Below are 13,554 nucleotides of genomic sequence, written 5' to 3' on the forward strand. Positions count from 1 at the left end.
TGTACTTGTCCCCAGTTTATGAGTGGCAAAGCACCAATAAAACAATCCATGGAAACTTCCCATTGTTCTTGGATTTGGCCACTTGTGCTCATGATTTCAAAATTGGTGTCCAGGTATTTAAGCTTAATGGTATAATGCATCTTGCTATGTATAATGTTTGGTTGTCTGAAAATTCTGTTTTTAAAAACAGATTTTTTGTGCTCTATAAATGGGTTTATTACAAAAAACATATTCTTTTATTTGCTCAGTCCACAAATATGGGAGTGAGCTAAGTGGTGAGCTAAGTTTTCTTATCTGTTAGCAAGGAGTGTACGATTTCAGACAATAATTTTTAGAAACTTTTATAAAAGTACATTTCAAAACCTATGACTATGGTAAAAGGAAGGGCGTTTTCTTTGATTTAAGGGCTTGAAAATAAAAACACTCATATAAACACTTACCTGAGATAGGAAAACGGCATAAAGAATGTCCTTCCTGTTAACAAAGGCTTGAATATATGCTTCCGGTTTCCATGGCAGCCTGACTACACAGAAAAATAAGTCATAGAAGTGACTTTTTATGTCAGTGACTTGCTTCCCAAACAATAGGACCAGGAGGATCCAGTGAGAAATAATGGTTCCTGTCTTATGAAAACACTAGAGGCTTGGTGCACGAAATATATGCAGGGTAGGGTCCCTAGACTGGCCTCCCCATCTCCCCGCCACCCTGCCTCCTCCTTTCCTCGCTCCCTCAGCACCCCGCCGCTGCCACTGGTCGCCCACCATGTTCCACGCCACTCCTTGGTGGTCAGTGCACATCATAGCGAGTGATCAAACTCCCGCTCTCCTGGTTGAACTCCCGAGCGGACAACTTGCATATTAGCCTTTTATATATATAGATTTTATAATTTATCAGATTATTTAAACTGGAAAGAACATTATTTGGGGAAAAATGACACAAAATTAGTTCTTTACAGTTTTTGAACAAATGTGAATGTTTTTCATGTCACTGATCACTTAAAAATGGTAAAATTTTTATGTTGTATAAATGTTATCACAATAAAAAAGATTAAAACCAAAACAAAAAGCAAACTTTAAAAATATTCTAAAGAGACCCTCTTTTTACTAAATCTAACTTCACTTTAGAAATGTACTTAAGAAAATTGCCTTAACATCTCTTTGGAATAAAACTCTTACACTTAAATTATAATGAAAACATAAGAGAGAATAAGGTTTTTGACATCTCAGTGTTCAAATGGAGCCCACAGCTGGGTTCATGAATGTCTTCTGAATATTTACCCTGAACGCATGGAAGAAAAGAGGGAATGAAGGTTGGGAGGGAAGGAATTGAGGAAAGCAGGGAGGGAGGAAGATAGGGAAAGAAAAAGACCATTAACTGACAGTGTTGTTTTATTTCCCAGAATGATTCAATACCTCAAGAAGATTTCACTCCAGAAGTGTACAGAGTATTCCTGAACCATCTTTGCCCTCGACCTGAAATTGATAACATCTTTTCCGAATTGTAAGAGCATCCATTTTAACCCACTATTTCCCAGCTTCAATGGTCTTTGGGCAGCTAGGGCAGGAATTTGAGCAATAGAGGGAGAGGAAGACCCTCTTGTGCACTATGTCTAATAGCAGTGCTTCTGTGTAATTGCTGGAGACAATCACACATTCCCGCCCCTGAGGTGCAACCAGGGCTTTTAATGAGTGGAAGTTTGCTATGATTTGTTGCTGGGTGTAGCTGTTTTAGTAACCTCAGGGGGCTCTGTGTGGTTTGAAGATTATGGCTAGAACAGAGGCAGTTAGCTGAGGCAGACTCATGTTGCAGAAAGAACTCTGAACTAGGAACTAGCCATCTTACCTCTCTGAGCTGCATTAGTGAAATGACAAGTGTGGATCACTAAGAACCCTCCCAGCTGAAAATTATATGTTGGAAATTATATAGGCATTAAATTTTTTAAATAAATGAAACAAAATAAGAAAGAAACCAAAACTCAAAGGCAAATGTGGGGAAGTAGCAATTTACTCTTTTGATATACTGAAATCTACATGATGACAGAAAATCAATCCAAAATTGATAAATACAATAAGGATTCCTTCATATGGAAGACAGGCAAACAGTGCTGCTGAGAATGATGTTGAATATACTTGCATGCTGATGTTCATTGCAATCAACTATATTTATTGAACATGTGCAATATTTGTACCATTGAACTTGACTTTTGGCTGTCAACAGGATTAAAATGTGAAGTGTGAATCACACCATATAGAAGAGTTATAGACTCTTGTTGAAATGTAACTTTAATGAAAAGAAAAATGTGCTTAAACATATTGTTTACTTTTTTATTACATCTTTAAATGATTAAGTGGGATATGGGAATTTGATGAACAAAATAGATCCAGAAACATAGAAGCATGGAAGACTGTCAGATCTCAGAGGGAAGATGGGGGTGAGTGGGTGGGTGGGAAGAGATTAACTAAAGAATTTATATGCATATAAGCATAACCCATGGACACAGACAATAGTGTGGTAAAGGCCTGGGGCTTGGAGTAGGTACAGACTAGAAGGGGTCAATGGGGTAAAAAAGGGACATCTCTAATACTTTCAGCAATGAAGATACATTTAAAAAAAATGTAGTGTCATAATAAAAAAATAATCCATACCTCTGTGATCAGTTAGAGTGGTTTATCTTTACACATGAGATGCAATGTGTTCCTACTGTGGATTTTGTCATGCGTTGGGCATTGTTCAAGGGCACTGGGACTTAGTGGCAGTGATTGGAAAACTTATTTGTAGCCCGGGGAGATGCAGCAGTTGTAGTGGAGCAGCATGATGTCTTAGGGCAAGATAGGAACTTCAGGATAACATGCTCTTACCAGGAATGACAGGATTTGGTTTCTCTATAGCTAAATGCAAATATCTGAATGAGACTTGGTGGAAAATATTCTAATTTATGGTTTTTAATTGTGTTTAGTGGTGCCAAAAGCAGGCCATACCTTACTGTTGACCAGATGATGGATTTTATCAACATTAAGCAGCGAGATCCCCGGCTAAATGAAATACTTTACCCACCTTTAAAACAAGAGCAAGTCCAAGTATTGATTGAGAAATATGAACCCAACACTAGCCTCGCCACAAAAGGTCAGTCCACTTTGTCCCTCACCATAAGGAAGTTCTGCTTTCTAATTGTGAATGGGTCACGCATTTGTATGCTTGCTTTCCTTTCTGTCTTAAGTTACTGGTGGTTCAATCCAAAGTAGATTTTTTTTTACTTTGATATGTTATTTTTGTTGTAGTTATATATATGCATGCGACATTTTTTAGATGTCTAATCATTTGTTTTATTTTAAATTTACTCAGTGACTAAATGCTTCTTTCTCAGACAGGAAATTCACAGTCTTACAGGTTGTTCTTTAGGGTCTGTTTTTAGATGTTCTGAGAAGTGATCCACAGATATTTCTAAATCTCTAAAACTGAAAAGATTGGAGCCTTATCTTATTCCAGTTTACACTATTGACAAATTTGTCCACTTGGGAAAATATAAAATTTTGATTTTTTTATGTAAAAGTTAGTATTTATAGAAAAAAACATGAGTCTAAAAACTGATATCAGGAAGATAGCTCTAAGTTGCCTGGAAGTTATTAAGAAATTTATGTTTTTGATTTGGGAGAAATGAATTGCCAAAATAAGATCATGATGATTTAATTGCCAAGGATTTTCAATTATTTGTAGCATCATTGTCCCTGAAAAGGATTTCCAGCTATTTCTTTACCACTAAGCCTCATCTGGATTGAGATATCTACTCTGAGAGAATTGGTGTGTCATCATGATGCTATTGCAAATGCCTAGATATTCCATGGGGAGGAAAAGAAGTACAATTAACCAATTATTAAGAAGAAATAAATTGCATGTTAATATGCAGGTAATTTATAAGTAACAAACAGCTTTAGCAAGCTGAATAGTCATTAATAAGAATGGTTATCATAAAGGTAGATTTAAAAGTTTTCAACCCATTGTACTTATTCTGAAACTGGTCCTCTAAATGAAAAACGAAAGTATTTATTAAGTATAAATTAAATTCTTATAATTAATTTTATACTTCATGCTATTAGTTAGGAATTTATAGACCACATTGTTTAGTATTTATTTTCTTGGTCAAGCACTTTACCTTTGCTCTTGTCATCATTCTTATTGTTGCCAAGGTCAGTTGAAGGGAACAACTGAGGCAACAGTATATGCTGGCATTGCCAGGCCTGCCCCTCTGATCTTATTTCCATATGATGCCCTTTCTTCCCTGGTGTCACAAACATGGCATTTCTCCTTATCATTTAGCAGAGTGGAACTCCTTGGAGATTTCTCCTAAATAATTTGACAGTTCCTTTCTGAAATCGAAACTGCACCAAAAAATAACTAACAGTATCTTAGCAGATCCAGCAAGACTTGTAAAAATATGTTAGCTTAAGAAACTAGGAAAACAAAAAGCTTTTGTGAAACCAATGACACACTTCAGAACCTAAATGTTGCCCTTTTCCCCTCCTTTCACAGCACACTGCTGACAGCCCATGTTTCAGGTGGCATAGGATCCCCAGACATCAAGTCTGATGCCTTGGAAAAGTAGAGGATACAAAGAAAAAAATTACAATAGGTTATTGAAAAATCTAGAATCCCGCAAGAACCAATTTTGGTCTAAGGAGAGTTAAGATGATGTCTCTTAGCATTTGCAAGAGTATTTAGTGCCATTATATAGTTGTACCAGGTATGGATTCTATAATCACAAGCACACACAATTCAGGTACATTGAAAATAGCACAGTTTTTCACAAACTATGTGATTCATCATGAAGCTTCCATGTCCATTTTGGTGTGATTTTTTTAAATCACAGAATTTATTTCTCAACCCAAAAACTCCAATAAGAAAATGAACTTGAGATCTTTCACACCAGGTCATCTTGTTTGCTGCTTTGGCTCTGTTTATTTGAACAAAGAGGATTAGAGATTTTTTATTCATAGTGAATAGGAGAACGATTTTTAAATCCGTCTTTATAGGAATAACACATTGTTAAGTTAAAGGTTAATTCTAGAAACTGAGTTTGAGATATTTTTTAGTAACTAAGAGTTTGAGATATTTTTTTTTCAAAAATGAAAATTATTTTTTAATTTGATTTTGAAGTTTGACTTTAAGGTCTTTCCAGGAACTCTTTTCTGTGTGTCTTCTTAAATCCAACAAAGTATAATTTCAGAAAATATTATTTGACTTCAATATGGTGAATGATGAGAAAGGAAATTAGCTTTCTTTATTATGTAACTTTTAATACATACATTATTATTTTGCAAAGAAGCAAACCAAAGCTTTGACATCAAAAGATTTACCTAAGGTATAAAACCAAGTGGTCTTCAAGAAACATCTGATTAATACATTTTAATCAATAAACACATAAGAAAATAAGTAAGGACGTTTAACATTACATTATAATATTTTTCTTTTGCTGCTTTACTTTTGACTAGCTCTTCAAATGTGCCCAAGCATTAGTAAATTGAAACACAAAATTGGTCTCATTCATCTGAGAAAGACACTGTCATATTACCTATCCTTCCTATATAATAGCAGGGTAATATGCAAATTGACCCTCATGCCATTGCACAAGATGGCTGCTCCCATGTGGTCAATGATGGCCACCACAAGATGGCCGGCAGGGGAGGGCAGTTGTGGGTGATCAGGCCAGCAGGGGAGGGTAGTTGGGGGAGACCAGGCCTGCAAGGGAGGGCAGTTGGGGGTGACCAGGCTGGGAGGTGAGGGCAGTTAGGGGCAACCGGGCCAGCAGGTGAGGGCAGTTAGGGGCAACCGGGCCTGTAGGGGAGTGCAGTTGGGGGTGACCAAGCCTGCAGGGGAGGGCAGTTGGGGGCAATCGGGCTGGCAGGGGAGCAGTTAGGCATCAATCAGGCTGGCAGGGGAGTGGCTAGGGGGTGATCAGGCTGGCAGGCAGGCAAGCAGTTGGGAGCCAGCAGTCCCTGCATAGGGATCAGGCCTAAACTGGCAGTCGGACATCCCCCGAGGGGTCCCAGATTGGAGAGGGTGCAGGCTGGGCTGAGGGACACCCCCCCACACCAAAGCACGAATTTCGTGCACCGGGCCTCTAGTATTTGATAAAATGCCAGGAATAAGACACATACATAATATATAGTAACATAAGTATATATATACTCTCTGATATCATGAAAGATATTTTAAAGTAGGTGTTAAAGAAATAATACACAAAGTTGACTTGTGCTAATATTTAGTTCTTATATGCATTTTATATGTTTTATATAAAAGGTAGCATAAAATGAAATGAAAAATTTTCAGTGTGGCCAAAAGCCTAAATGCTAAAAGATGAGCACTGGTTAGCTGACTATAGCTGTACCGCATGGAAGTGGGGAGAGATAGTGGACTTTGATGCTTTGTGGACCTGTGACCATTAGCATGTGGGCCACATTTCCATACTGGAATTTCAGTTTCCAGCGATGTATATATTGGTTATCAATAATCAGAAGATTTTTGTGCAGTCTTTGACACAGAAGGGGCCAAATGTTTACATGTTTGGGTTCCACAAATGAAGGTTTTAAATCTTGTTGCAGAAGATACTGCTCTCAAAAAGAGTTTGGTTTATTATTTTCATTTAAAACCACACATTGAGAAATGCTGTGGCCCGAAGTTGGCAAATATGTCTTCCTTGCCATGTTGTTTGCCCTGCAAACCTAAGTATGCTTAACACAGGAATCCACAATGACACATGCCTCTTTAAACAAGAGGGCGTGAATGTTGGAATTTGAAGACTAATGTCTCCTGAGCAGTTATTTTTCTTTTTATCACTTAGGCTCTTTAGAAGAAAGCTGGTGAGTAAATTTAGCATGAAAAATAGAATAGTTATATTTGTGCCTTTGGTAATAGAATGCTGACCTCTAGATTCAACTGAGATATCTATAAATGAAGATCAAATTTTGCTCAAATAAACTGTCAAACCAAAATAAAACAGTTGAGTCTGTTCATACTTTTATTTTCCTGTGAAGAGCAGGTGTTTATGGGTATTGTTAAACAACTGAATTAATATAGATTATACAATATTAGCAGATGTTTCAAGCTACATTTCTTTTATGATCAGTCTTTCCTCTTAAATTTGTATAAGGTGTGCTATACAAAAGCTTCCCCACTTTGTTGCAATGAAATCATAAAAATGAACCATGTATTCTCTTTTAGATCAGTACTCACTAAGTTAATAGTTTAATAGTTGAAATGAACTCAGTATTAATAATAGCAAAGCAATTTGGTTTTCAGCAAAGCCAATAGAAGTTTGGATACACAAGCACTTTTGCTTCAAATAGACCTAAGTTATAATGACTGCATCAGTAGAAATAACCCTTCTGTATTTTCAGTATTGCTTTCTTTTAAAATACTGATACAATTAACTATACTGTACCATTATTGTCAAGAGCAAGAAGCACCTAGAGTGTTCTAGAAAGAGCACTGGACTTGGGAATCTCACAACCTGTATTAGAGAGAACTCCTTCCATTGAAAAATGATAGAAGTTTAACTCAAACTGAAGCATAGAAAGGAATTTACCGGTGCAGATAGGCAAGGTGTTAATGACTTCAGGCATGACCACATCCAAGGGCTCAAAGGTGTCATCAAGCATTGTCCTGCATGATCTCCTGTCATTTTATTGGTACTGGCTGTAATTCTTGGGCAGTCACTCCTGAAGTAAAAAGAATTTTGACTGATATTTCCATCAAAAATCTCAGAAACCTGGAGTTTGGCTTAAGTCAGCCAAGGCCACTCCTGAGCTAGGATTGCTGAGGACCAAAAGATGGAATGTAATAATTGGACAGAGTTAGGCCACATGACTCTCCCTAGAGCTGATGAGGAATTTACTGCCTAAACCACATGGACTACCAGTAGGAAAGAAGTGGTTGGGTTCCCTGAAATTCAAATGGGGTGTGCTACCCTTAAGAAGGAGCACACTTGCCGAAACCGGTTTGGCTCAGTGGATAGAGCGTCGGCCTGCGGGCTGAAGGGTCCCGGGTTCGATTCCGGTCAAGGGCATGTACCTTAGCTGCGGGCACATCCCCAGTGGGGGGTGTGCAGGAGGCAGCTGATCGATGTTTCTCTCTCATCGATGTTTCTAACTTTCTATCCCTCTCCCTTCCTCTCTGTAAAAATATCAATAAAATATATTAAAAAAAAAAAAAAAGGAGCACACTGGACGGATAAAAACAGCAGAACCCACTACAACTGGGTCAGAAATCAGTAATTCATCATTACTGTTTACCTAACCTTAAGAAACCATTTAACCTATTTAATCAGTTCTACCCCCTAGTTTTTTCATCTTTAAAAAAAAATCCCTTTAAGAATTATCTAAGTTGATCATGGTAAGAAGATTGTGTATATTAATTGTTGCCCACTTCATCTTGGTTGACCTGAACTAATGAAAAGTGATAATTGGCATTTACACCAAATAATTTCAAACCATTAATTGGTATAGAAGTGAGATTCAGAACATTGGTCATACACATTCTTACTCTTTACTTTATCACTTAATTTTTCTAGTAGATTTTTAAAAATCATTATTTTCTTAGCACCATTTCTCTTCATTAAGTAGAAATCATAAATAATAATGACTTTTTATTAATGTCTATTATGCATCCATAATTTTTAAAAATGCTGGCATCTTATGATGGTTAAGCCAGTTAATCTCAGGCAGGTGACTTGACCTGCTTGAGATTCAGGTTCCTCCTCTATAAAGTGGGATGATAACAACACTAACAGAGCTGGGTGTCCTTCCCATATCTCTTGGCACTCATTATTATAACATGGTTAACAGCAGCCTCTGCAATTCTCCAGGACCTTCTCTCAGCCCTCATAGACAACCTACATGTGCCCAGGACTCCATGGCCTCAGGAGTGGTTTTCATTCAGGAAGTAGTACCTCATCTTCCTTGCCCCTTGTGTGGGACATTTTTTATGCATTTTCTCCACTTTGTCCTGGAGTGCCTCAGTGAAATTTAGCCTTAGTTGCCCACAACTGTAACCTGATTGATCATGTTCCTTTCATTAGCTCTTTCCTTCCCTTTTCATTTCTCCATTCCCTTACAGTTATTTTTTAGAGTAACCTCTGAAATAAACTATATTTACTCAAATTTTTGTCTCAAAACCTACTTTTAGAAGAAACCAAACAAAGACAAGTACTTTTATAAATGGCCCTAACAAAATCAAAAGTGAAAGATGTGTCAGGTCCCAAAAGCTGAGCATTGAGAGAACAAATGTAAAGAACAAATGCCCACAGCTCATCTCTTCTGACCTATCACATAACTGCCTTGTTGGCCCTCATGCATCCCTGGCCAGTGGCCTCAACTCATGGGATCACCAGTCCATAAGGGTCTTAGCTATTTAGCCCCAACTCATATCACAGAAGAGGTTAAGACTAGGGCGCATTTTCTGTGTCCCAGTGTACAGTCCTTCCCACTACTCCAGACTTCTGCTTGGGCGCCTCCACCAAGACTTGCTGAGAAAAGAGATGCAAGGCCAGCTATTTAGAAGATAGCAGTAGGTATCCATAGCAGTGGTTTTCAGACTTTTCCTTGACATAGCATCCTTTTATTTGTGTTTGTTTCTTCCAACAAAGTCTCATAAGAAAGGCCAATGTGTAGGAAATATCTTTAGGAACACTCTACTAGTTGAATACAGGGAGCCTGGAGTGTAGCTGCTGATGGCTGCCCTGCTCCTGTCTCCTCTCCTGCCCCACCCCATTTTCTGCAGGAACTTCTGCCACAAACCCCGGGATTCAGGATGCACAGCTTAAAAACCACTCATCTGGAGGAAATATTGACTGGTTCAAAGGTTTGACTCACAATTAAGGTGGCATTCATTTAAATAGTTTTAAATAGATTCCTTGCAAAAAGTAAAAGAACTAAAATGAATGAACAAAGTAAACTTACTAGTAAATGCAATAGATTTTCTTCCTAATAGACAAAGACAGATGAAAACTGTATGAGGTAGGCAATTCTCTTCGTGCATTAATTGAGTTACTACACTAAGAAAGCTGCTGAACAGCCACTCAAGTATTTTATTGATTAAGATCCCATTTAAAATCCTCCTATTGACTTTGTAGCTTCTGTGGAAGGTCACAGAAGAATGACATTATCATCTGTGCCTATATTTCAAGCTACTCTTAACTCTGTTTCATATGTTCAGATATTTTTCTGAAGTATGAGAGATCAGCTAAAATGAAAAAAACATTTTTTTTCAAGATAGTTATTATGAGTCCATTGATCATTAGTTGACTTGATAACTCCCTTCACTTTTCCTCCGTGATTGCATTTCCTCCTTTCCCAAGAAGCAAGAATTGATCTGAGGAGATCCAAATGCCTGACCCAGAAGTCTTGGGTTTTTTTTATTCCTCTAGCCTTTTTCTTCAGTCATCTCAAAGTCACGACCATGTCCATTCACAGCCAAAATGGCCTCTTTCATAAAACAACCAACCGGGAAAAATATAAATAGTAAAAGATAAAGTCAAATGCCAGTCCCAAGAGGTGGGGAAGTGAGCTTGGTAGCCTAATCCACCCCGGTATGCTGAGTTTGGTGACAGCTTCTTTATGGCATCAGAGTATACCTTCCTGAGATGCCTTGCCCTTGGTGTGAGAGCTATTGGACAAAGCAGATAATGGCTATGTTTTCCCTAGCTGCAACCTCCCATAAGAGCACAGCATTAATAATCTCTGGCTATTATACTTTTCCCCTTCCAAGAATTAGGTGGGGCTATGGCTCAGATAAAAGGAATAGCTTGCAGATTGCACTGTGCTGGAGAAAGGCCACAAAGCCACAGCCATTTGGCCTCCCAACATCTGCATTACCCAGAATCCAGTTTTGTTAGCAGTTTATTTTATAGCAAATAACTGGTAGGGAAACAGATGAAATACAGAAAGAATCAAGTTCATGGAAAACAAGCAATGACCACAAGAAAGCCAGGTGAGGGGACATGTGGACTGTCCAACCCTAGCACTTAACAGGAAAGCTGAAAAAATGTGCCATGGCAATGGGTGAAATAATGTCAGGAAGCTGAGAATGACCAATTATTACATTAATTATTTACAAATATTTTAGGAGCTCTGCCTTAATTCTAAACCACTGGAATTTGTAGGACTCCAGTTGCAAAAGCAAAATTATCTACAGAGTAAAAATAGCATTATTTGAAGAGGAAGTCTTAACTAAAGATGACTGACAGAATTAACCTTCTCACCTAGCACTCTACATTAACACATAGAAAATGAATATTAACATTGCAGTTGGTTTTTGTTTGGGTTCCCTCTGAAGCCTACCCTGGGAGAAGAACCCAAGCATGGGGAGTTTATCTAATAGGTGATCTCAAGTAGGACAATTTAGGAAGTGTGAATGAAAAAAAGAAGACAGCCATAAAAGTGGTGTCATCACACAAGTTAGTATGGCATGACTGGGTCTCAATCCTGGGGCAAACTCCAGGAGCCCATGTAGAAAGGATTTTTTCAAGAATCTCCATCATATCAAAGGAGAGATCCTCAAAGATACCTGATGCTCATTGCACTCTTTTCTTTATTCTAATACACAACTGAAACAGTTGCATGGATATTTTAATTAATAAGCATGTATTGCCCACCTAACTTAAGAACTACAAAGAAGAGGAACAAAATCAAGACAAAGTCTTCATCCTCAAGGAGACTATAATTCAGACAGGTGGTATATGCAAATATATCAATATATAAATTACTATACTACAAGATAGAATGTGGTACACCACCATTCCTCAGGTATCTATTTAGTGTCCTTTATGTGCCAGGGAAAGGGGATGTTTTATTTGTTGAGGTTCTAGGGATGTCAAGAATCACTTCAAGCTCTTTACCAGCTAATTATCTTGTATAAACCTCAGGGCAAATCTTGAGTGTATTATTACCTCCATTTTACAATGAGAGAATTGGGTCTTTGTTTATTTTTTAAATATACTTTTCTTGCTTTCAGAGTGGAAGGGAGAGGGAAAGAGAGATAAAAACATCAATGGTGAGAGAAAAATAATTGATTGGCTGCCCCCTGCATGCCCCACACTGGGGATTGAGCCTGCAACCTGGGCATGTGCCCTGACCAGGATCTCCTGGTTCATAGGTTGAGCCATGCTGACCAGATGGAAATTGAGTTTTTGAATGGTCAAGTAACTTTTATCAGTTTTTTTGAGAAGGAAGTAAATGAGAAGGGAAGCTAAAAGGACATGTAGGCCTTGAAGCTAATCTTGGCTCATTCATTCATTTAGTCAACACACATTTTGAGCCCTACTGCCTGTGTCCACCCTTGTACTAGACAATAGAAAGGTGCCATTCTTCTCCGCATGTAGCAGTCAGTGTAGCAGAACTCCTCTGCAAGAAAGGATGAAGGCTTTTGAAGGGGAGACAAACATTCGAGCTGTACTTCAGGAATGCTGCCGTGTAGAGGGCTAGATGAGGGGCAGATTAATGTCAGGTGGCATTTCAGGCACTAAGTGATAACATGTTCAAGTAGCTATAGAAAGCATTAATGAGCACATATTGTGGACTTGCCTTTATGCTAGACACTGGAAGAGATGAAAACAAAGAGAAGGTCATGTTCCTTCACATTAGAAAGCCATTGTCCAGCTTGACCAAGGAACATGGCATTCTAGTTAAGGATCTAGAACATTTTTGCCTCCTGTGCGTTATGGTTCAGGAACCATTGTGAAGGGTCACTTCTGATACAGCAATGGGATAATGGCCACTAAATGGCTATGTGCACTAATAAAATGCAGTGAACTTCTTCACTACCTTCTGAAAACCTCTAACCCTAAATGACCAATTAGTTCTTTCACAAATCTAGTGGGAAGACTCCAAGCTATAGAGGCTTCTAATCTGGATTCTGTGCTTATGTAGCCATGTCAATTTAAAGGGATTGTTTAACCTCATTGGGTCAACGTTTATATGTCACATTAAATAATAAAACTTTGTCTTACCTACATAAATTGCAGATGTAAGAATATTTTGAAAAGGAAAAGTGCTAAATCAAAGGTAGGTGTTATTATTAAGAACTTTCACACAAAACCACATTAACAAGTTCAACTTAATATGGGAGAACTCAGGAACACAGAAAGGCATGGTAGCTGGGTAATGGAGTTAATCTGTAAAGGCTTTTGAGAAGAGCACATAGCCATTTAGTGGCCATTATCACACAGTATCTTGGGCTTGTATTTGTACATAGTTATGGTAATAAAACAGGTTTAGCAATCAAGATGGAATAAGAATGTCTGACACTTCTCAACCTAAAATAAGAATACATGAGAACATGTATAGAACATACTGACTTCAGGATTGGAAAAAAAAAAAAGATAAAATAGGTAAATAAACAAGCAGAGTTCATGTACTGTACAAAAACACAGTTAGTTGGCAAATGTAATAGGAAAGTTTGTGCCCAAGCAAAGATAAGTGAAAACGGAACATTTAATAGACAATTTCTGAAAGCAGACAAAAGGATTTTGGTGAGCCATGGGATATTAAAGCCATCTGCACTTAC

At 38.0% G+C, this 13,554-nt stretch overlaps 1 protein-coding gene across 2 annotated transcripts in view; it reads left to right on the plus strand.

The window, feature by feature from the left end:
* The window catches only part of PLCB1 (phospholipase C beta 1), a 660,162-nt gene that overhangs the window by 462,771 nt on the left and 183,837 nt on the right, over nt 1-13,554 (plus strand). For both annotated transcript variants that reach the window (XM_080685590.1, XM_080685589.1), the window contains exons 8-9: nt 1,400-1,500; nt 2,957-3,123. In XM_080685590.1, the coding sequence (XP_080541716.1) occupies nt 1,400-1,500; nt 2,957-3,123 (268 nt within the window). The remainder of the gene's footprint in view (nt 1-1,399; nt 1,501-2,956; nt 3,124-13,554) is intronic.

The sequence above is a fragment of the Plecotus auritus genome (genome assembly GCF_963455305.1).
Source record: "Plecotus auritus genome assembly, chromosome: 8".
In the NCBI taxonomy this organism is placed as follows: Eukaryota; Metazoa; Chordata; class Mammalia; order Chiroptera; family Vespertilionidae; genus Plecotus; species Plecotus auritus.